This window comes from Equus przewalskii, chromosome 1, assembly GCF_037783145.1.
Source record: "Equus przewalskii isolate Varuska chromosome 1, EquPr2, whole genome shotgun sequence".
Lineage (NCBI taxonomy): Eukaryota > Metazoa > Chordata > Mammalia > Perissodactyla > Equidae > Equus > Equus przewalskii.
In genome coordinates, this window is record NC_091831.1 from 139108641 (window position 1) to 139129855 (window position 21215).

Here is a 21215-nt window from a genome sequence, read left to right on the forward strand (position 1 = left end):
TGAAGGACGGACGACATGACCTGGGCCCTCAAATAACTTCCTATTACCCAAAGATAGGAGCCCTGGGAAGGAAAACAAGGAGTGGGGCTTTCTTTGCTTCTCTTTCCACTACCTTATTTGTATAACTGTGGTATGAAAGAGAAAAATCAGATACAACATGAAGTGCCCAGCCTTTGGCCCTGCCTACACACAGAGACTTAGAACCAAAGCCAAAACAAGCAGTCCTATTTATTGAACTCAAAACAAACAAGAGACTAATTTTTACAAAAGAGTAAACAAAAAATACTCAGAAAAACCTAGTGAAAAGCTTTTTAAATGGGCAAAACAGTGCCATACATTGCTTTGGAGCACACACATATCTAGGAAAGCTACAAAGGACTCCTCACAGGAAGGATAGACACCACACTGGGAGGAGAGGGGCTGGACTGGAGATGGGGGACCCAGGTTCAACTACCCAAGTAGGGTAGCTGCTAAGTGATTTATTATATATAAATCTCCAATTATAAATTGAATTGTAAATCTCTTTTGAAAGGTGATGAGGAACAGATCATACAGAATGAATAGTCTGCATCTGAGACTATTTGTTCTTAATTTCCCAATCTCCCAACACAAAAGTTGGCAGCGCTAAAATTGAGCTGGAAAATAGTCCCCTTTTAAAACAATGTGCCCACTAGTGACCACACCCCCTCCAGGTTCAGAAGAGCACAAAAGACTAAAACATGGGCCTTGGAGTCAGCCAGCCCCAGGTCTGATGGTTATAGACCCAGGTTGTGAGTGACAACCTCTCCAAGCCTCTGTTTTTCCCTCTGTAAAACAGGCAAAGAACAGTACCTCTCTCAGAAGGTGGAGGTGATGCTTAATGTGATAGTGTACGTGCTAGGCACACTGACTAGGACATACAAGCCCTCAGTCACAGCCATTTCTCTTTTGTCCTTGGTCTGGGAATAGTCTTCTATTTGGGTATTTGTTCCCTCTGTCATCCTTGTCAGAATCTGTTGAATATGGACAGGCGCATCCTATAAGAGTCCTGGGTCGGGGTTGCCAGGTGTAGCAAGCCACCATGTGTAGGCTGGCCACAGCATGAGATAGGTTTCCACCTGGGCAGGCAGTAGCCAAGAAGCTCCTTGGCTTGAGCAGAAGCTCTTCCGCATGGAAGTCTTACGGTCTGCGCAGACTGCCACCTGGTTTCTAAGTCTCTTGGAGGGTCCTACTTCCTGCTGCCGCCTTATCCCTCTGTCTTGCCCTATGCTCTGTTTTCTGAGGCGTTCCTATTTCTTGACCTCTGTCTACCTCTTTACCTTCCTCTTGTGTATCTGTGTCTTTCTAGTTTTTAACTGTTTTGTTGGTTCTAGCCACGTCCCCTCCTCTTGCCTTCGGGAAGTGATGGGCTTCTCAATTCCTGACTGGCACCATGGGTTCCCTGCTCTCCCGCATTTGCTTTATGTGCCCTCCTGGCTTCTGCCTGCTTACATGCTCCTTGACCCACCTATCTTGTCTCATTGTCTAGCATCTGTATCCCAGCTAGGTTTTGATCAATGCTTTGTTATGACTTACAGGTGCTAGGGGCACCTTGACTCATGACTGCTTACCAAGACGACATGCCAAATATTTAGCAACTAGTATGGAGTGGGCACTGCCCAATCAGAATGGCTGTCAGCTATAAAAATGGGGATGACTATCCCCCCACATGCTGGCTGAAGAGCAGCCCAGTTCACTAGACTCCAGACCCCTCCAATCACCCTCACAAGAAGCCTCCTGGTTCTTTCTTAGGGCTAGTGCCCCAGATTTGCTCCTTTCTCCTCATATCCAGGCTTGGCATGACTGGTCTTGTTTCCTGTTTTATGATCTCCTGTTACCCACAGTTCTAGAGCTGACCTTCTCATTTCCACTCCAGCTAGCTGTCACAAGGGAAATCCAGGAATACTGGCAACAAACATGAAAGAAATCATTATGGGGCAGCTTTGATGCCTAAACAGGAGGGCAAAACCTAAAAGCAGAAATATAGATATTCCAGGTATAACAAAAAGACGCTGCAGCAAAACTTTCTGTATAAAATTCTTTATCTTAAGAGTTGATTCCATTTTCTTGGTCTGGTAAGAGGAAGTCTCTTTTGCACACGCCTTCTATACAACTCTTTGAACTACTTAGAGCGTATACAGAAAACATTTGGTTGTTTGTGACTCACACGTAAAGGGAATGAGAGGAAACCCCACAACTTCTGTTCTCTCAAAAAGCTGGATCTCTTCTTTCCCGAACACTCCTCTAACTCAAAATGAGAAGAACCACCACCTGGAACTTCCTTCTACACTGACACAGATCTTGGACGGAGAGAGGAAGAGGACCAAATTTTGAGGATGGTTCTCAGGTAGGGCTAGAAGTTCTAAAGTTTGGGAATTATTAACACTTTGACGTTGGAGTCAGGGGATGGAGTGTCTTATGAATAAATGATTGACAGTAGCCAAGAGGAACCAAACAAGGGAATTTCCCAGGCCCCACTCACATCTCCAATAGGATTCAAATTTCGGGAATCTGAAGCCACAGATTCACTGTGAGTTCCCCACAGATTCACTGCAGCTCTCTGTCACTAACCACACAGTTCTCCAACAATTCTTTCTCTTTATTTACTTATTTATTTTATTGATCTTCTGCCATTTTTTTTTTAGTAGCCCTTCTTTATACCACGGACTCAGACCATAGTGCCCAGGCCACGGGGCAGCTAACATTGCAAGCGGGCAGCCCTTGGGGCCCCTGGCTCCCAGCAGCAGTGGCAGGGCTTGCAGGTCCCTGTGTGGACATTTCTCCTGTACTTTTAGAAAGAGCAGGCAATTAATTTCCCTTCACTCCCATTCATGCTGCTTCTTCTTCTTTTTCTTTTATTGCGGTTACATTGATCTATAATGTTGTATAAATTTCAGGGGTACATCACTATATTTCGCCTTCTGTACACTACATCGTGTTCCCCACCAAATGTCTAGCTGCCATCAAAAATATGGAAAGCTTCACGAATTTGTGTGTCATCCTTGCCCAAGGGCACGCTCAGCTTCTCTGTGTCGTTCTAATTTTAGTATATGTGCAGCTGAAGCAGGCACCCCAATTTTTTTATTTAAAAAGTTCAAATCTATGGAAAAGGTAAGAGACTAGTACAATAAACACCTGTATACCATTCTTTTTGACTCACCAACTGTCATCATTTTGCTCCATTTCTCAGCTTGCCTCTACCTTAGACCTTTCTTTTCTTGAACCAGCTGAGCATTGTAGACGTCATGACACATTGCCTCTAACACCCACAGCTCAAAAGAATAAGGACAGTGTCCTACATAATCACAGTACCACTACTGCACCTAAGAAAATGAACAGTAATTCCATAATATTATCTAATATGCAGTCCATATTCAAATTACTCCACTTGTCTCCAAATCATCTCTTATAGCTATTTTTTTCTGATCTAGGATCCAAAGTTGACACATTCTAACTGGTTGTTACATCACCTAAGTATTTTAATTTACAAAAGTCACCCCCCTTCCCCCCAAGTCTTTTTGGCAGGCACACTACACAGGTGAAGTTACGACCTTCTTATTGCATCCCAATGGGAGACTCATACAGGTGCTGGCAAGCTTGACCTCTAGGCTAAGATGATGACCTCTCATCTCTCCATTGTCAGGACACATTTTCCCTAGGTAATCTGTGTGACATACTTTGAAATAATGTGAAAATCCCGCTTTCCAACCACCTTTCACTCAAAGGTTTTGTACCCATGGATGAGTCCTTGCCTGAATCAGTTACGGCAGGGTTTGCAGAGCACGGGTTTCCTGGATCTCTCATTCCTTCTATTGTGTATTTCTGATTCAAACAATGACCCATCAGTGCCCCTCCTCTCTTTCTTCAGTGTATATACTCTCTGGTTACTTCCTGCCGGGGCTTCCTCCCCACCTCTTTGCCCACCCCATCTGCCCACTGCCGGCCAGCCCCGAGGAGCCATTTGCTTCTCCCTTTACCTGCTGATCACATCACTTCACCTTCAGCAAATTAAAAACAAAAAAAAAACAAACAAAAAGCACATGTTGTTGCCTACCAATTTACAGTAATTTACAAAGATTAAAACGATTGTAATGCATATTTATTGGGTGAGATTGAAGAGAGTATAGAGGAAATCAGTTTTATTTTTTAAAAAATCAGATTGCCCAAGCCCTGAAAAATCTTTCCTCCTCACTAAGGGAATGCCACTTGTTCTGTCACAATCGGGCTTTCTGTAACAATGTTCAAGAGAAGCATCCTCATCTCTTCAGTTCCCTGACATAAGAATCTTGGAAGAACGGGGGTTTAGAAATCATTTAGCCCAAAGGCCCCATTTTATATGGAGAAAGCAGCACAGAGAGGTGAAAGGACTTGCCTAGACTCCCTCAGCTCCTTAACGGTAGAGCTAGGACAGGAACCTGGTTTTAACCTCCCCCCCGATGTTCTTTTCATTGCCTTCCCAAGTGCCTCGTGATTCGGATGTGTAACGGGCAAGATGAAGCCATAACATTCACGGTCTCCTTCATTGCTAATTTGCATGTTGCCTGCACTACCTTCCCACCTTTAAATACTTTAAGTAAAGATGCCCATTAGGAGTCTTTTATTATTATTTTAAAATCAATCTTCATTTCTGCAGGTCAACAGAGAAAAATGAGAAAGACTCAAGGCAGCACAGGCTACCATCACTTTAACCAGGAAAAAAAAAAAAAATGAGGATCTCGAGGACCTGCATCAGGCCGCTCTCTGAATGCCGCTTTCTCGGAGGCTGAGAAGCCCTGCGGGTGACAGCTTCAGGGATCTTAGAAAAAGATGCCAGCCAGAGTCCACCCTTTCTGTCGCCCGCTTTAACGATACAGTGAGGGGCATTAGGCTCCAGGAGCTTGTCAAACGTTCACAGGAGGAGAAAGGGGGGAACAAAGCCCAGCATGGAAAAACCTAGCCCCGCAGCTCGGGGAGGGCAGGAGACCGCGCCCTCGCTGCAGCGGCCCGGCGGGCTGCAGAGGCTGCGGAGCCGCAGTGCAGGGCGTGGGACCCACACCGGCGGGCGCCCCCCGCCCGCGCCGCCCTCTGCAGCGCTCTCCCCCGCGCCGCCCGCCGGGCCGGGGAGGCAGGAGGCAGCCCCTGCCCCGCGCGCCCGCCCCCCCGCCCGGCCGAGCGCCGACGCCGCGAGCATCCTCCAGCCCGCAGGGAGGGCGCGGGGCTGCAGACAGCGCCTCGCCCGGGCCGGCTCCCCCTCCCCGCCCGGCGCGCTCACCGGTCCGTGCGGCCATCCCGGAGCCGTCGGTGCGGGCCGTCCGTCCGTCAGCCCCGAGGGAGCGGGGCCGGCCGAGCAGGGGCGGCGCCGCGGCCGGGGCGAGCGCGGCGATCAACAGGCGGCTCCCGGCCAGGCGCGGCGCCGGGGCGTGCGGCTGCAGCGGGGCAGGCTGGGAAGCGTAGTTCCGGGCGGCGCGCCGCGGCCGCGCGGAGGCGGGACCCCTCCCGGGCCGCCGCCGCCGCCCTGGGGCTCCCCATCCTCCGCGGCCCGCTCTCCCGGCAGGTGTCCTCGCCCGGAATCTGCGTGCCGACCCCGTGACCGCTCTGCCCGCGGGGCGGACCTCACCCTTGGGAAAAAGCCGTGCAGGCTCTTTTGAGAAGCGCGGGGCTACTGATAGGGTGGGTGGCAAAGGCTTTTCAAGCTTGTGAGGAGCAGTTGGGTGAGTGAGCATCTTTATGTGGAAGCTTTAAGACCTAGCTTTTCCGCGGGCCTGGGGCTAGGGCGTGGGAAGGAGGAGTAGCTAGGGTAGATGCCCAGGGGGAGGGCGGTAAGCAAGGTGGGATTTAGCTGATTTAAAGTTTGGGGGTGGGGGTGTTGGAGAGCCCACGCACACGCTGTGGCTGCACTAGCTATGAGACTGGACAACTCAGCCTATCCGAGCCTTAGCATCCTCATCTGTAAAATAGGCTTACAGCTTGAAGACATGTTGTGAGGACTAAACACATATTAGGTACATACTTGAAAGCACCTCTGTGTGGCAGTTAGCAGACCCTCAATAAAGGTTCCTTCCTTGGGAGGTGCAAGGGCGTTCCCGGGCACACTTACAGCCTGGAAAATCCTACATAGACTGCTGAGCTAAAGATAACTGGGTCTCACTGGGCTGGGTAAATAATGTTAAGACCCACCAGGCTTGTTACTGTCAGCCATTTAGCCAGTTAATTTCATCTCTCAACACTGGGATGTCCTCTTCGCCAGGTTCTTGGGAGCTACAAAGATAGAGAATATACTATCTTGTCTCTGAAGCATGGAAGTGGGCTGGGGTGACATAGGACCAAGATGGAAATTACTAAAATACTTGGTGTAATGGGGTTACCTTCCAAATGCTTTTTCTAATTGCATGTGATCTCTCTGCTTTTTGAACCCTTGCTGCATGCTTCTAATGTCACTCTTATAGCACTTATCTTGACAGTTTAAGGTATGTTGAGTTTTGTAAGTGGTTGCTATGCAGTATTTCACACCGTGGTGAGATTTGCGTCTTAGAGATGTGGTGGAAGGAAAATGAACCAAAGGGAGCGATGCAGCATTGCTGGTGTAATCTCTGTCTAGAACAGGCAAAGGGTGAACCGAGATGAAACAGCACCGTAATCTGGCATGATCTGTGCAGTAATCATGTGGCCAAAAAAAAAAAGGTGCTGCAGAGGAAATTCCATATTTGAAAATAATAACACCACTTTGCATTTGTGCAAATACTTTCCTATTTACATTCTCACTTGATTTTTGCAACAACTTGTGAGACGCAGCGTGAGGATTTTTCTCCAGTCAGAGTTCTAAGAGGCACAGGGAGGGGATGTGACTCATTTAAGGTCATCCAGCTGGTCAGTAAGCCTATCTTGTCTCCTTCCAGGCTGGGCACTGTAGGCCTTCCCCAAAGAGCTTTCTCAGCACCGTCTTTCCTTTGTGCATTTCAAAACAGGGCCACACCTTCCCTAGTAGGTGGGCTGGATCAGAAAATAAAGTTAATACCCTAAGGTTCTTGGAACTAGCATAATGAACAGTGGTACACAGGAGCTGCTGACTGAGAGACCAGTGTGGTTTCCACCGCCAACTGTGGTAATGGACCGCACCCTGGGCCTCCTCACCAGAATGACGCATCGGAGCTAGAAAGACTTAAATGAAATGGCGGTGTGGCCAAGCCAGGTTAAATCACATTCTCAAGTTTTCCTGTACATTTGCTATTCCAAATGTCCTGTATGACGGATACCATGTCTTTGACTTTTTTATGTCACGCATTTGTCACAGTCATAGCCTTCTGTTAAATAAGAATGGGTCTGCATGTAGATCAAGCCAGCAATTTTCCCAGAGAAAGCTGATGGTAGGTGTAAGCTGAGAATAATAAAGCAATTTTATTCTGATTGGAAGAAAGGGTAGCAAAGGTTTGGTATAGCAAAAATGCTTGGTGGTGTGCTATCTTCTCTTTGCTTCCTTTTTTTTTTTTTTTTTTTTAAGATTTTATTTTTTCCTTTTTCTCCCCAAAGCCCCCCGGTACATAGTTGTGTATTCTTCGTTGTGGGTTCTTCTAGCTGTGGCATGTGGGACGCTGCCTCAGCGTGGTCTGATGAGCAGTGCCATGTCCACGCCCAGGATTCGAACCAACGAAACACTGGGCCCGCCTGCAGCGGAGCGCGAGAACTTAACCACTCGGCCACGGGGCCAGCCCTTCTCTTTGCTTCCTTGTAGTTCCTCACAAGGAAAATGTCTGTGTGTGATGAAATGAATGTAGCGTTACTTCAGACAAAGACTGTGAAAGGAAGCAGGCAGAGAAATGATTTCTTAAGTTAAAATCATGGTTGGCAGCCAAAGCAGAGATACAAGAGCTATCTGACAGTCCCAGAGACATGTATAAGCTCCCGGAGGATGTTGATGCCAAACTGAAAAGGGAGTTGTGAAAAGGAACTTGTAATCGATCTCTGTCTGTACATCAGGGCCAAAAGCTAGGAGGTGTTAATGGATGAGTGAGGAAGGTAGAACACTTAACCTTTCTATTTTTGATCTTAAAACTTAATGGAGGGCCACCTGGTGGTGCAGCGGTTAAGTTCACATGTTTGGCTTCTGCAGCCAGGGATTTGCCAGTTCGAATCCTGGGCGTATACGTACACACTGCTTGTCAAGCCATGCTGTGACAGGCATCCCACATATAAAGTAGAGGAACATGGGCACGGATGTTAGCTCAGGGCAAGTCTTCCTCAGCAGAAAGAGGAGGATAGGCAGCAGATGTTAGCTCAGGGATAATCTTTCTAAAAAAACAAAAAAATTAATGGAAAGACATCAGTTCTAGTCTATTGAGTTCTTTAAATCTAATGTCTATATCTAAAATCTTTTAAGGGATGAAAGGATGTCAGCCATACCTATGACTTATCAGTTAAAACTCGTCATCATTTCTGAACCATACTTTGTAGGTTTGACTTTTCAACTTACTTTTTGGAAAATGAGAATGTAAAATTGAAACAGAACTCCTAGAGCTGGAAGGGACCTTGCAGGCCATCTTGTCTAGTCTCTTCTTTGTGCAGATGAGGAAGCTGATACGTTGACAGTAAATGTCACTTGATGGAAAGTAGAATATTTGATGTGGCAGTTCTAATGAAGTATGTTCATTATTCACAATGGAAAGTGTAGCATACCTAATTAGGAACATGTGGTACTGTTGCTTGCCTGCTCAACATCCTTTCTACCCTCTTCCTTCCTCTTTGCAGAAGCCTATACAGGTGTTCACCCATTGGGGAAGGTGACCCTATTATAATTTCAGAGGTACACTCCTAAACCTATCATGGGCAAGGGTAATAGGATCCTCTTGACTGGCTGGTGGGAGATTAGGGGTGGGCACATGACCCAGTTTTGGCCAATGGCAAACAACCCATTTATTCAATAAATAAAAGGGAGAAAAATAAAAGGTATCATGTTATATATTTTTTTAAAGAGTCCGTATCTTTTGGAGAGATACTACTGAATATTACTAAAAAATGGAATATTTACAGAAGCAATAATATCTGGGTTTGCTTTTAAAATAACCCACTGTGAGAGTGGTGGCAGGTGGCAGTATAGATGAAACAAGATTGGTCCTGAGCTGATAATGGTTGAAGCTGAGTGATACAGCTTTATTAAGCCATTCTTCTACATCTTTTATACAGCTTCATTGAAATATATTTCATATACCGTAAATTCACCCTTTTAAAACGTACAATTCAATGATTTTTAGTATATTCACAGAGTTATGCAATTATAACCCAATGTAAATTTAGAACATTTTCAAAACCGGAAATAGAAACCCTGGGGCCGGCTGGTGGCATAGTGGTTAAGTTGGCAGGCTCCACTTGGTGGCCGGGGTCTGCAGGTTCGGATCCCTGGGGGCAGACCTACGCACTGCTCATCAAGCCATGCTCTGGCGGTGACTGACATGCAAAGTAGAGGATGATGGGCGTAGATGTTGGCTCAGGTCCGGTCTTCCTCAGCAAAAAGAGGAAGGTTGGCAACAGATGTTAGCTCAGAGCTAATCTTCCTTACTGAAAAAAAAAAAAGAAATCCTATACACATTAGCAGTCATTCCCCCTGGCCCCCACACTCCCAGACCCTGGCAACCACTAATCTATTTTCTCTCTTCTCTGGATTTGTTTCAGACATTTCACATAAAGGAAATCATACAACCTCTGGTCTTTTGTGACTGTCTTCTTTCACTTAACATAATGTTTTCAAGGTTCGTCCATGTGGTAGCACGTATCAGTACTTTATTCTTTTTTATAGCCAAATAATATTCGTCTGTATGGATATACCACATTTTCTTTTTTTCTTTTTTAAAGAATTATTTTTCCTTTTTATCCCCAAAGCCCCCCAGATATAGCTGTATATTTTTAGTTGTGGGTCCTTCTAGTTGTGGCATATGGGATGCTGCCTCAGCATGGCTTCATGAGTGGTGCCATGTCGGCGCCCAGGATCCAAACCGGCGAAGCAGAGTGCTCGAACTTAACTACTCGGCCACGGGGCTGGCCCCACATTTTCTTTATTCATCACTTGATGGACATTTAGATTGTTTCCACATTTTGGCTGTTATGAATAATGCTGCTTTGCCCATTTGTGTACAAGTTTTTGTATAGACACGTTTCATTTTTCTCGGGTATATACCTAAGAATGGAATTGCTGGGTCATATGGTCACTTTATGTTTAGCACTTTGAAGAACAACCAAACTGTTTTTCAAGGTACCCACACTATTTTCCATTCTTACCAGTAATATATGAGGGTTCCAATTTCTCCATATCTTCTCCAGCACTTGTTAATGTCTGTCCCTTTTTTACATTATAGCCATCTTAGTAGATGTGAAGTGATAGCCTATTGTAGTTTTGATATGCCTTTCTCTAATGACTAATGATGTTGAACATTTTTTCTTGTGCTTATCAGTAATTTTTTATATGTTCTTTGGAGAAATGTCTACTCAAATCTTTTGCCTAGTTTTTAACTGGGTTGTTTGTCTTTTTATTATTGATCTTAAAATTTTTTGTATGTTCTGGTTATAAATCCCTTATCAGACATGTGATTTGCATACATTTTCTCCCATTCTGTGGGTGGTTCTCTTTTCCACTTTCTTGATGATATCCTTTTGTAAACACCCTTTGTCAGTTTGAGGAAGTTCCTGTCTATTCCTACTTTGTTGAATGCTTTTATCATGCAAGGATGTTGGATTTCGTCAAAGATCTTTTCTGTGTCTGTTAAGATGATCATGTGAATTTTTGTAGTTTATTCTATCAATATGGTATATTACTCTGATTCTTCAGATGTTAAGTTAAGTATTCATTCCTGGGATAAATCTCACTTGGTCATGGTGTATAATTCTTTTTATGTGTTGTTGGATTTGGTTTGCTAATATTTTGTTGAGAATTTTTGTGTTCATGTTCATAAGAAATATTGGTCTGTATGTTTTTTCTTTTGATTTCTTTGACTAGTTTGGGTGTCAGTGTAATATTGGCCTTATAGACTAAGTTAGAAAGTGTTTCTTCTTCTTTTATCTTTTGAAAGTATTTGTGAAGGATTGGTATTAATTCTTTAAATGTTTGGTAGAATTTACCAATGAAGCCTCTGGGCCTTGGCTTTTCTTTGTTGAAAATTTTAAAATTACCAATTCAGAGTTTGCTTGCTCTACATCTGTTCAGGTCATGTATTTCTTCTTGAGTCAGTTTTGCTAGTTTGTGTCTCTCTAAGAATTTATCTGTTTCATCTGAATTACCTAGTTTGTTGGCATACAGTTGTTCATAATATTTCTTTATTATCCTTTTTATTTCTGTAAGGCCAATAGTGATGTCTCCTCTTTTGTTCCTAATTGTAGTAATTTGAGTCTTTTCTCTTTTTTTTCCTGGTCAGTCTAGCTAAAGGTTTGTGAATTTTGTTGATCTTTTCAAAGAACCAACCTTTGGTTTTGTTGACTTTCTGTTTTGTTTTTCTAGTCTCTATTTCCTTTATTTCTGCTCTAATCTTTATTAGCTTTACCATGGCCCAGCTGGTCTCACTGGTGAATTCTACCAAGCATTTAAGGAAGGAATTATACCATTTCTCTATAATATTCTAGAAAATAGAAGCAGATGGAACACTCCCTAACTCATTCAATGAGGCCAGCATTACCATACCAAAATCAGACAAAGACATTACAAGAAAGGAAAATTGCAGACCAGTATATCTCAGGAAAATAGATTCAAAAGTCTTCAGCAAAATATGAATAGGTTGAATTCAACAATGTATAAAAAGAGTTATCTTTTTTTTTTTTTAAAGATTTTATTTTTTTTCTTTTTTCTCCCCAAAGCCCCCCGGTACATAGTTGTATATTCTTCGTTGTGGGTCCTTCTAGTTGTGGCATATGGGACGCTGCCTCAGCGTGGTTTGATGAGCAGTGCCATGTCCGCGCCCAGGATTCGAACCAACGAAACACTGGGCCGCCTGCAGCGGAGCGCGCGAACTTAACCACTCGGCCACGGGGCCAGCCCCAAAAAGAGTTATCTTTTTTATCGTGACCGAATGGGATTTACTTCAGGTGTGCAAGGCTAGTTCAACATTCAAAAAATCAATTAATGTAATCTATCGTATCAATAGGCTAAAGAAGAAAAAAGTCATATGATCATATCAATAGAGACAGAAAAAGTATTTAATGAAAGTCAACATTAATTCATGATATAAAGCTCCCAGCAAACTAGGAATACAGTAGAGGGGAACTTTCTCAATACAATAGAGAACATCTATAAAAACTCTACAGCTTACATTATACATAATGATGAGAAACTAGATGCTTTCCCTTTAGGATCAAAAAAAAGTCATGGATGTCTCCACTCACTATTCCTATTCAACATCATACTGGAAGTCCTAGTTAACACAATAAGACAGGAAGGGGAGGGGAGAGGTATATACACATTGGGAAGGAAAAAATAAACCTGTCTTTGTTCATAGATTACATGATTGTCTATGTAGAAAATCCCAAAGAACCATTAAAAAAACCTCATGGAACTAATCAGTGATCATAGCAAGGTTGTAGGATACAAGGTCAATATACGAAAGTCAGTTGCTTTTGGGTGGTGAACATGATGTAATCTACACAGAAGTCGAAATTACGATGTACACCTGGAGAAGAAAAGCATTATAACATTAGGAAAACCTAATAGACCTCTATTATATATTTTTAGTCAACCAAATGTTAATGAGGACATAACAGAATTACTACCAGGCAATAAGATTTTTTTTATAGATAAGTGTGTATTAAATGTTGATAACAATAAAAGAGGATTCTCTTTCTTTTCAAGAATATGTGTAACATTTGGGAAAAATAACAATATTAGCAAAAGATAAGATTTGAATACAGATAATAACACAAATTGCATTGTTTGGAAATAAATAACTTTTTTAAAAAAAAGTCAATTGCTTTCCCATTATTGGAATTTAAATAAAAAATGCAACACTATTTACCTTAGCACCAAAAAACAAATAAAAAATACCTAGATGTATATATAATATCTATATGAAGGAAACAACAAAACTCTGATGAAAGAAATCAAAGAAAATCTAAATAAATGGAGAGAGATTTCATGTTCATGGATAAGAATACTCAATATTGTTAGGATGTCAGTTCTTCCCAACTTGACCTAAAGATTCAGTGTTGCCCCAATCAAAATCCCAGCAAGTTATTTTGTAGATATCAACAAACTGATTCCAAAGTTTACATGGAAAGGCAAAAGACCCAGAATAGCCAGTACAATACTGAAGAAGAACGAAGTCAGAGAACTTACACTTCCCAACTTCAAGACTTACTATAAAACTACAATAATCAAGACAGTGTGGTATTGATGAAGTAATAGACAAATAGATCAATGGGACAGAATAGAGAGCCCAGAAATAGACTCACATGAAATATAGTTAACTTATCTTTCACAAAGAAGTGAAGACAATTCAATGGAGAAAGGATAGTCTTTTCAACTAATGGTGCTGAAACAACTGGACATCCACATGCAAAAGAATGAATCCAAACACAGACTTTTCACTGTTCATGGAAATTAACTCAAGATGAATCAGAGACCTAAATGCAAACACAAACTATAAAACTTCTGGAAGATAACACAGGAAAAAGTCCAGGTGACTTTGGATTTGGCAATGACTTTTTAGATACAACACCAAAAGCGTGATCCATGAAAGAAAAAATTGATAAGCTGGACTTTATTAAACCTGAAAACTTCTGCTCTGAGAAAAACACTGTTAAAACAATGAAAAGGCAAGTCATAGACTGGGAAAAAAATATTTGTTGTCAAAGATGTAGAAAAATTGGGACCCTTGTACATTGCCAGTGGGAATATAAAATGCTACGGCTGCTATGGAAAATGATTTGGTGGTTCCTCAAAAAGCTAAACGTAGAGTTAGTATATGACCCAGAAATTCCACTCCTGGGTAGTATCTACCCAAGAAATTGAAAGCAAGAACTAGAACAGATACTTAATATGCCAGTGTTTATTACAGCATTATTTCCAAGAGCCAAAAGGTGGAAACAACCCAAATGTCCATCAACAGGTGAATGGACAAACAAAATGTGACATATCCATACAATGGAATATTATTCAACCATAAAAAGGAATGAAGTTCTGATACATACTACAATGTGGATGAACCTTGAGGACGTTATGCTAAGTGAAATAAGCCAGACATGAAAGGCCAACTATTGTATGTTTGTACTTATATGAAATGTCTAGAATAGGCAAATTCACAGAGACAGAAACTAGATTAGAAGTTACCAGGGGCTGGGGGAGGCAGGAATGGGATGTTATTGCTTAGTGATTACAGTTTCTGTTTGGAGTGATGAAAAAGTTTTGGAAATAGATAGTGGTGATGGCTATACAACATTGCGAATGTCATTAATGCCACTAAGTTGTATACTTTAAAATGGTTAAAGTAGTTAATTTTGTTATATATATTTTACCACAATTTTAAAAACAAATATTGTAATACAAGTATGCAAAAAAAACATTGAATTGCGTACTTTAAATGGATGAATTGTATGGTGTGTGCATTATTTCTCAATAAAGCTATTACAATATGCAATTATATAGGTATAACAATTTACTTATCTATTCTGCTGTTGATGAATAATTGTTTCCAGTTTTTTGTTATTCTGAATGACGCTGTGTAGATTCTCACACATGTCTCCTGGTGTACAGGTACCAGATTTTCAACAGGGCATATGTAGTTTCTAGTACTGGAATTTCTAGTTTGTAGGGAACGCATAGGTAGTTTTGTAAGATAATGGCAGAATGTGTTTCTTTTTTTTTTAATGTACTCAAATACATCTCAACTTTATTAAGATCCTCTATGTACAAATTATTTGCTACTGAAGATTGAAATAATACCAAAAATTTTTATTACAATTCAAATTTTGAAAACTAGAAAATCTAGTTAATGCACCCTGCTCTAATCATACTTTAGCCAAACCACCCAATGTTTTCTTTACATTCTTCCCACACAAGTTACTTTGCCTTCAATTCTTGATGTTGGGTTTCATCTTACTGACTTCAGCCTTCTAAAACACAGGCAACACTTGAGACATATTAGTGCTTCTTTGGGTCAAATCAAGGAGTTAAACTAATGTATACTGAAGTCATTCAAATGCAAACTACATAGATTCCTTGTAAGTTAACTGGGATCAAGGTAGAAAAGAGATGCAAGAAAAAAAGACGTCATAGAACTCATATCATAGGTTATCAAAATACTAGTATACAGTCTGTCTCAGCATAGAGTAGCTTTCCCAAGCTCTTGCATAATGATCCTAAAATTACTGGAAAGAGTAAGATAAGGTTTATGGCTCAATCGACTGTGTCATAATTATTCTCCATTCTAGTATTCTCAGAAAGATCTCTATGATACACGCAATGATGACAGCTACATCTAAATCTTTGAATTCTTGATTCAACCTCAATTTCCTTCTGTCTTGGTTCTCTTTGAAGTATAGGAAGTTGGTTGGGGTAGTAGTATTTAATAATTTGTGTCATTCTTTGCATTCTTTCTTTCTGAGCAGTTAACAATGTCCTCACGCCCCTCCTTCTGTAGAGTATGCCATCACTTAAGCCCTGGCATTTCTTTTCTCTGTCAGGCTGTTGGGGTGGATATTCTGGTAGAAGAGGAGGGAATTTGATGCTAGGGTTGAGTCAAGTTACTAAGGTTCTTTATTAGTGCTTCTGAAATAGGCAGAGAGGCAGCTCAATCTTCCTGGGAATTTTCTTCACTGGCCATCTGAGAGGACTCCAGGGTCCAGGTTAGGTTAAGCTTTGAGGAGTCCTTTGGAAGTTTAATCACAGCTTGAAGCTCTTCCCAGAACTTTGGGTTGAGCGGAAGGTGATGCTCAAGACTCTCAAATTGTTACAAAGTAGCCTGGCAAGAACTATATAGCCCAGAAAGATGGAGAAAACCCCAACTCCAACAAACTGTGGTGAGAGAAAGAACTAACCTGCGGAGTGTGTTTCAAAGTGGTTGTATCAAATTGTACTCTTCCTAGCAGTGCATAGAATTCCTATCTTTACTGACAACTGGTCTTGCCAAACTTCTTAATTTTTGCCAATCTCATGAGTGTAAAATGGTAACTTTCGGTGGTCATAACGTGAGTTTTTCTGATTATTAATGAGGCTGAATATCTTTTCATATGTTTATTCACCACTAAGATTTTTTTCTTCTTTACAATTCTAGTTATGTCGTTGGGTTATTTGTCTTTTTCTTATTTTTATGTAAGAAGTAGCTCTTTCAATATTCTAGATATTAATCTTCAGTTGGTTGTATATATTACAAATAAAACATTCTTTGCTGGAAAAATTTATGTAGTTCCTGACTTCAGATAGCCAGAGTTCAAATAATGAAGAAAATCTAGTTTTCAGAATCTATTTGGTGCCTGATTTTTATATAAAAATTAGCTAGAGTTTGGATAATGAGGTATAATTCAAACATTTTATTTAAATATTTTTGGTTCCTGGGACGCTTGTTTCTTCTTTTAATTTCTAATTTATATTTTCATTTTCTTTAAGGTATCTTTTTGTTAGCAGAAATTCTTAATTTTAATGTTGTCATGCTTATCAATCTTTTGTGAGTATTGCTTTTTTTGTCTTATTAAAGAAATCCTTTTTTATCCTGAGGTCATAAAGATATTTTTCTACAGATTCTTCTAAAAGCTTTAAAATTTTATCTTTCACATTTAAATCTGTAATCCATTTGAAGTTAACTTTTGTATATGGTAGGAAGTAAGGATCCTACCATGTGGATAGCCAGTCGTCCTGACATCATATATTGCATAGGTCATTCCCCAGTGATCTGCGATGCCACCATTGTCATAGATGAAGTTCTCATACATTTGTGATTCTGTTTCTGGGTGCCCTATTCTTATCCATTGCTCTCCCAGCCTCAATATCACCCTATCCTAACTATGAGCTTCATAGCAATTCTTGATATCTGGCAGGGCAGTTTCTCTTTCCTTGTTCTTCAGAAGTATCTTATTCTGTGGGTCTTTGCTCTTCCATGTCAACTTTAGAGTTAGCTTGTTATGTGTTTTGCAAACCCATATTGGGATATTAATTGCTGTTGCATAGAATATATAGAACAATTTGTAGAGTATTACATTTTTTTATAATATTGAGTCTTCCGGTCCATGAACATGGCATAGCTTTTTCATTTATTTAAGTCTTCTTTAATGTCTTTTACTAAAGTAAAACATTTTTTTTCTAGCTCATCCTTTCTTGCTCATCCTTTATTAGATTCATTCCTTGGTTCTATCCATTCTGCCATTTAAGTTATTAATATTAAAGCACCCTTGAATTTCTGGGATAAAGTCATCTTGTTCATGATGGGTTATCTTGGTATGCACTCCTAGATTTGACTTAATAATATTTTAAGATTCTTATATCTATGTTCATGAATGGGATTAGTCCATAATTTTCCTTTTCATACCTTCATCAGTTGGTTTTGGTCATGGTTATGGGATGATACATATGGGATTGGATGTACGGTTATACCATGGGCTGAGTTGGGGATTGTTCCTGCAACTTCTGTTCTCTGAAAGGGTTTACATAAGATTGGATTGATACGTTCCTTGAAAGATTGAATCTTCTAACAAAATCTTCTGACAATGATATTTTCTTGGTAGCAAGATTTTTAACTCTAGTACTGATTTAATTTCTTGAAGGTAATAGGACTATTCAGATTTTTAATGTCTTTATATGTTATATTTTTTGCTAATCTCATGCCTATGAAATTGTAGTTTTAAATGGAATTTTTTCCACCTACTGGTGAGGTTGAGCTTCTTTCCTAGGTTTGTTGGCCATTTGGGTTTTATCTTCCATAAATTGTCTGCTCATATCTTTTGACCATTTTCCAGTGGGTGTTTTTTTTAATAATTTCTAGGCATTTTAATATATTCTGGATAGTAATACTTTGTCAGTTATATGTATTCAAGTATATTTTCCCATTTTATGCCTTGTCTGTTCAATTTCTTTTTTTTTTTTATATAAAGTTAGGTTGTTTATTTGAGATCCTTCTTTCTTCTTTCTTCTTCTTTTTTCCCCTCTTTTTGGTGAGGAAGATCAGTCCTGAGCTAACATCTGTTGCCAATCCTCCTCTGTTTCGTGAAGAAGATTGTTGCTGAGCTAACATCTGTGCCAATCTTTCTCTATTTTGTATATGGGACACTGCCACAGCATCGCCTGATGAGCAGTGTGTAGGTCCGTGCGTGCCGGGATCCAAACCTGTGAACCCTGGGTCGCCATGGTGGAGCAATGAACTCAACCTCTACACCACCAGGCCACCCCGATTCAAATTTTTAAGGTGCCTTTTGAGGCAAAGAATTTTTTAATGTTGATATATAGAATTTATCAGTCTTTTTTCTTTGTGGTTTATATTTTTGGTATCTTGCTTAAGAAATCTTTTGTAGTTCCAAAGTTATAAAGAAGTTGTTCTAAAAGTGTTAAAATTAGCTTTTCCCAATTATATCTTTACTCAATCTGTAATTGATTTGTATATATGGTACAAGGTAGAGATCTAACTTCATCTTTTTTTCACATGCATAGATAACTAATCGTGCCAGTACCATTTCTTGAATGTAATTCTACCTCTGTCATGGATTAACTTCTCTGATATGTATATGTCTGTTTCTGGGTTTTCTCCGTTGTCCCTTTGTTATATTTGTCTATCCCAGCATCACTGCTGCAATGATTTAGTTCTCATTGCATTATTATAAGTCTTGATGACTATGAAGTTAAGTCCCCCTTCCTCATTCTTCTTCTTGAGGAATGTCTTTGCTGTTCTTAACCCTTTATCTTCCATATGAAATTTAAGATAAGCTTGGCATGTCCTTTGGTTGGAATTTTAATGAGTTGATATGTTAGTTTGGGAAGGAATTGATATTTTCATTATTTTACATCTTCTCATGAATAAACGTGGTATACCTCTCATTTTACTTTTACCTTCTTTTATATCCTTCCATAGGATTTCATAATTTTTCCATATAAAGCATGCTTCTCTTTTGCTAAGTTTATTCCTAAATATTTTTTTGATGTGTGGAATGTCATGTTTTCCACAATTATATTTTCTGATTGATTGATGCAATTGATATTGCATATTGGTCTTGTGTCTTATAGCATTGAGGTTTGAACAGTTCCAATAGTTCAAACAGATCCAATGTAGACATCATCTGTGTTGCCTGGAAACATTTTAGTATCGTCTATCATTGGTAAACAACAGTTTATTTCTTTTCAATCTTCACTTCCCTTTCTCCTTCTTTAATGCTGGGACCTCCAGAACAAAATGAGTTAGAAGCAGTAATAGAAGGCTTCCTTTTCTTATTTTTGACTTCAAAAGAAATGCTTCTAATGTTTCACCATTAATTGTAAGGTTTGCTCTGTGTTGTGGTAGACTCACATAAAACCAACTTTGAAGTTCTGGTTGAAGAAGGAAAAGCAAATATACAAAAAATTCCATCTGAGCCACAAATTCTAGATATTAACTTTTATTTTTTGGATTAAGGAGAAATAGCTATAAAATTCACAGGAAGATTAGATATTTGGAAATCGCTGAGATATCTAGGGGAAAACAACTTGTAAAGAATCCTAACTGTAAAATATCAAACAAGTATTAATTCAAGCTGATAAATTTCTGAGATCTAGAGAAAATTCTAGTGAAGATCACAAAAAGGAATCATGGAGAAAATTCTGAGAATTGTGTAGGACTTATTTCAGAGCATTTTACAGCTGTTCTGGAGGTGTTTTATGACCCAGGGGTTCTTATGGCTGGAGAAATTGAAGATAACTAGGGACAGCTTAGAAATTAGCTCTCAAAAGAGAGAAGAGGGACGGGTTTTGAATCTCTATACATTTTTGGTGGTAAATTTTTTCTTGCACTTTTACAGAGGCCTTGGTCATTTTGTAAAGGAATTAAGTGATTATGTAGCCTTTTTCCTACCTGGCTCATTTTTAGCTCCTTACTTTAGGTACCTACTGCACTTTCTTTTTTTTTTTTCTTCTGCTTTTATCTCCCCAACACCCCGCCCCTGTACACAGTTGTATATCTTAGTTGCAGGTCCTTCTAGTTGTGGGATGTGGGACGCTGCCTCAACGTGGCCTGACGAGCGGTGCCATGTCCACGCCCAGGAGCCGAACCCGCTGCAGCGGAGCGCGCGAATTTAACCACTCAGCCACGGAGCCGGCCCCTGCACTTTCTTTTGGTGACTTCTGCCTTCTCAAAGTCACCTTCCTGATTCCATATTTAGGCCTGTCTTTCTCCCCTTTAATTCAGTATTTCCCAGCCTGTAGAAATTCTGAGGAAAAAAAAAGTTTCCATGGTCCAATGAGTTTGGGAAATAAAGTGTCGAATCCAATAGCTTACTTACTGCAGGACTTCTAGAGCCTTCAGTATTCTGACGTGAATTGTGAATCTCCGAAAGAGAAATAGAGCTTGCAGTGTTTTCCCAATTAATTGATCATGGAACCCGTTCAGAGAACGTCTAATAACACCTCAATAATGCAGTTCATTACTCTTCAAATAAAAACTTACACTTCTTCAGTAAACTTTTCCTTAGTGGAAGATGTGTTATATGCTGTCTCACTATTAGATTGTAAACTCTTTGAGAGCAATTTCTTGTATTGTCTTGAACTATTATCTAATCTCATTTATATATTTTAAGATCTGGGGTTCTACTTCTCTCTTAGGTCCGGGGATGGGCACAATGGATACCACCCAAGAGTTTATGCACGGCAGAGTCTTGTTAAATAATCTAATTTAGCTTTCAGGATCTTTTTACCACACCTCAATTCAACCACTTTTGATGCTTTATTCAAGGCACCGAGCCAGGCACTGCTGGAGCTAAAAAGATGAGTAAGATGTAGTTATACCTCCCAGGAGCATGTACAGAGCAGATAAGACAAGTACAAGACACAAAACACAAGTTAAATGCTAAACAAGGGGTATGAACCACTTCGGAGTTCAAAGGAGAAAGAAAAACAATTGCATAGTTGGGGTAGGGGGACAGGTGAGAAGAATCAAGAAAGATCTCATGGAGAATGTATGATTTGGGAGGGGCCTTACAATTTTTTAACATGCAGAGAGTACTGGAAGAGTGGCATTACAGGTGAAAGGTATAGCTTATGCAAGACATAAAGGTAGGAGTGAGGGGCAAGTTCAAGTGGCTGT

General features: G+C 40.3%; 2 protein-coding genes and 1 non-coding gene across 8 annotated transcripts in view; 1 reads left to right on the forward strand and 2 right to left on the reverse strand.

Annotated features, from left to right (window-relative positions):
• The window catches only part of TMOD2 (tropomodulin 2), a 49868-nt gene extending 44449 nt beyond the window's left edge, over positions 1–5419 (reverse strand). The window contains exon 1 of one of the 4 annotated variants that reach the window (XM_070580076.1): positions 5270–5419. The gene's annotated coding sequence lies outside the window, so the exon portion shown is untranslated. The remainder of the gene's footprint in view (positions 1–5269) is intronic. The other 3 variants (XM_070580072.1, XM_070580082.1, XM_070580090.1) reach the window with 3 other exon arrangements.
• Positions 2984–3089, reverse strand: LOC139078330 (U6 spliceosomal RNA). Its single transcript, XR_011531273.1, has one exon. It is a non-coding gene; the product is annotated as a U6 spliceosomal RNA (small nuclear RNA).
• The window catches only part of LYSMD2 (LysM domain containing 2), a 30987-nt gene continuing 14637 nt past the window's right edge, over positions 4866–21215 (forward strand). Inside the window, exon 1 of one of the 3 annotated variants that reach the window (XM_070580099.1) lies at positions 4866–5667. In XM_070580099.1, coding sequence (XP_070436200.1) covers positions 4941–5645 — 705 coding nt within the window. In that variant the 5' untranslated portion in view covers positions 4866–4940 and the 3' untranslated portion in view covers positions 5646–5667. Of the gene's footprint in view, positions 5709–21215 lie in introns of all 3 variants that reach the window. The other 2 variants (XR_011528400.1, XM_070580122.1) reach the window with 2 other exon arrangements.